The following is a 2,484-nucleotide window of genomic DNA, read 5'->3' on the forward strand; positions in this document are numbered from 1 at the left end:
TACTACAGTTGGGTTGATACTACTCTTGGATTGGATACTACTCTTGGGCTGATTGTATCCATGCCACACAATTCTTCTGTCAAGATCCGTGCAGAAAATGAACCGAAACAAACATGAGAGAAAACCGAAATGCAAAGGGTGGAATTAGTTTGTTTCTCTACACAGATCATGGAGCCAATGGACGCCCTTGTTTTGAGCCGGCAAATGGATGGCTTTGATAGCATAAACCATAATTATATTGCATAGCACAAGTTATCATATATACTCCTATATATAACTCATAAATGGCCAGTTGGCCACCAATTTTACAAACCAGGAGAGGATGGCCTTCTTATACCAGCGTGACATGATACAAAAGATCTGGACGTTTTTGAGCCGTTTTTTTTCCACCTGAATACAAAAATTGCTCTAGCTCCTACACGATACAACATTTATCTCCAGTACAAGATCAGATAATCAGTGGTAAGCAGTGAGATATCAGTAGAGGCTGATTATTTTTTTCATTGTGGCAACATTGCTAAGAGATCTTCTTTGTGCTGCATATAGTAATATGCCAAAATTGCGAGTATAATAGCTAGTACCATGGACCAGAGGCTTATACCTATCAGAAAACATGCAGCCGTTTTCAGAATACTCAGAAAATTGGCAAGTACACAATAAGCGATAACTCAAGATCTGAAACCAACATACCATCGCTCTTGGGTGATTCAGTCGATGTCACCCTTGCGGTTGAGTCAAAGGAAGTCGACAGCAAGGCCCTGTTATATGATAGCACAACAACAACAATGAGAGATTGCATTTGTGGAATTCATCAACTAAAGCAGAACGAGAGCATAGGTACTAACCTTGAATCTTGAGAAAAAGCTAATGTAGTAACAATGCCGAGATGCGCCTTTTTAACTGTTACAACCACTCGCATGTCTCTTGAACCTAGAACACTGATGCTTCCCTCAATAGTTCCACTGGACATGCAAAGGCAAGTAAACTAGACTTGAAAAAAAAACAGTAATGTTAATGTGAAATTCATAGTTCCTTACTCACATTGCTAGAAGTGTACCATCAGGCGAGACTGAAAAGGCTGAAATCGCGTCACGAGTTACTTTCTTTGATCCAATTCTTGTCCATGAGGTGGTATTCCAAGATATTATTTTCCCGTAATCACCTAAGAAGCAGGGTATTGTAACTGTCAGGTCTCAGATTTACCAGGCAATTTCGTTCATTTGTAAGAGAACTTCAAAATATTTGATTCATAACAGGGTGAATTCAAATCATGATGTCACCTTGCATTGCTGTAACAAAGAGAATCTGACTATTGTCAGACTTAGTAGAAAATCGGCAGAAGCCAAATACTTCTCCCTGGAAATGTACGAGTCAGAAGTGCACTTTAAACAAAGAAAATAAACTAATGCAAATTGGCAAACAAAAAAATCACTCACTTGTTCTCTTGGCAGATTAGCCACAGCTTCAGATGACTTTAAATCCCACACTCTAGATGGGCCACTGCTCCTGTTCACAACTAGAAACTTCTCATCGGAACTAAAGCATGTCCCAAAACGGAGGCAACCCATCAGTACCAAATAATAAATATCCATTTGGAAAGAGAAAGTTAATGGCACTATTTCACCTGAAACTAAGATCCTTAACAGATGTTTTAGCATCAGGATCTTCAATAATGGTTTCCATGCCAGGCCATTTGAAGACCCTCAAATGTCCATCCTATACAGCACACAGAGATTTATTTAACATGCTTAAAATAATATATGGACAATTTTAACTGCCATGAAAAGGCTAAAAAAAATAGCACAACCATATAACTTATTGGCTAGTCCTCAAAGCATAAGCGCATGACTATAATGGAATTTTACTGAATGACAGAAAACCCTAGAATAGCTCCATATAAAATGAGAAGGTAAAAAAACATTGAATGGTTGCTTTGCTTGTAAGAATTTCCAGAAGATAATGAAGCAGTAGACAATTTATTTTTAGCTAAATAATGTACAGCACTAGAATGTATAAAAACATAATCCCTCCATTCCATATTAGACAACTAATATGGAACGGAGGGAGTACAAACAAGAGCATCATGGGACAACTAATATGGAATGGAGGGAGTACAAACAAGAGCATCATGGGAATGCTTAACTTTAAGTTGGTTTATCCGTATGCTTAACTGCAACCATTTGTCCACTTATTACAGAGACGCTAATTTTATGTTGTTGCCAAACATTTCCATACTACACATAAACAATCTATGTCAGTTCAGTTGCCTAATCCTATGGCTCACACTAATTATGGTTGTGAATGTTGTAAAATGCTTTTTAGGTTCCTAGATTAAGTTAGAAGTTAGTGTGCAATGGTACATTGCTTTCTGCATAAAGTCACTACATATAAAAGAAATTGTTTCTATTAACACCTACAGCTATCAGATCTGTCAAAGCTACCACAAGAGTCAAGCGTGGCCACCTCCATTACTACGAATGGGAA

General features: G+C 37.8%; 1 protein-coding gene across 1 annotated transcript in view; it reads right to left on the reverse strand.

The window, feature by feature from the left end:
• Window positions 1–238: 238 nt before the first annotated feature.
• The window catches only part of LOC119341417 (SEC12-like protein 2), a 4,111-nt gene continuing 1,865 nt past the window's right edge, over window positions 239–2,484 (reverse strand). The window contains exons 4-10 of the mRNA XM_037613291.1: window positions 1,625–1,716; window positions 1,437–1,536; window positions 1,281–1,356; window positions 1,042–1,162; window positions 846–962; window positions 691–758; window positions 239–601 (exon numbers count right to left, since the gene is read on the reverse strand). Coding sequence (XP_037469188.1) covers window positions 501–601; window positions 691–758; window positions 846–962; window positions 1,042–1,162; window positions 1,281–1,356; window positions 1,437–1,536; window positions 1,625–1,716 — 675 coding nt within the window. The 3' untranslated portion in view covers window positions 239–500. The remainder of the gene's footprint in view (window positions 602–690; window positions 759–845; window positions 963–1,041; window positions 1,163–1,280; window positions 1,357–1,436; window positions 1,537–1,624; window positions 1,717–2,484) is intronic.

Source organism: Triticum dicoccoides, chromosome 7B (assembly GCF_002162155.2).
Source record: "Triticum dicoccoides isolate Atlit2015 ecotype Zavitan chromosome 7B, WEW_v2.0, whole genome shotgun sequence".
Lineage (NCBI taxonomy): Eukaryota > Viridiplantae > Streptophyta > Magnoliopsida > Poales > Poaceae > Triticum > Triticum dicoccoides.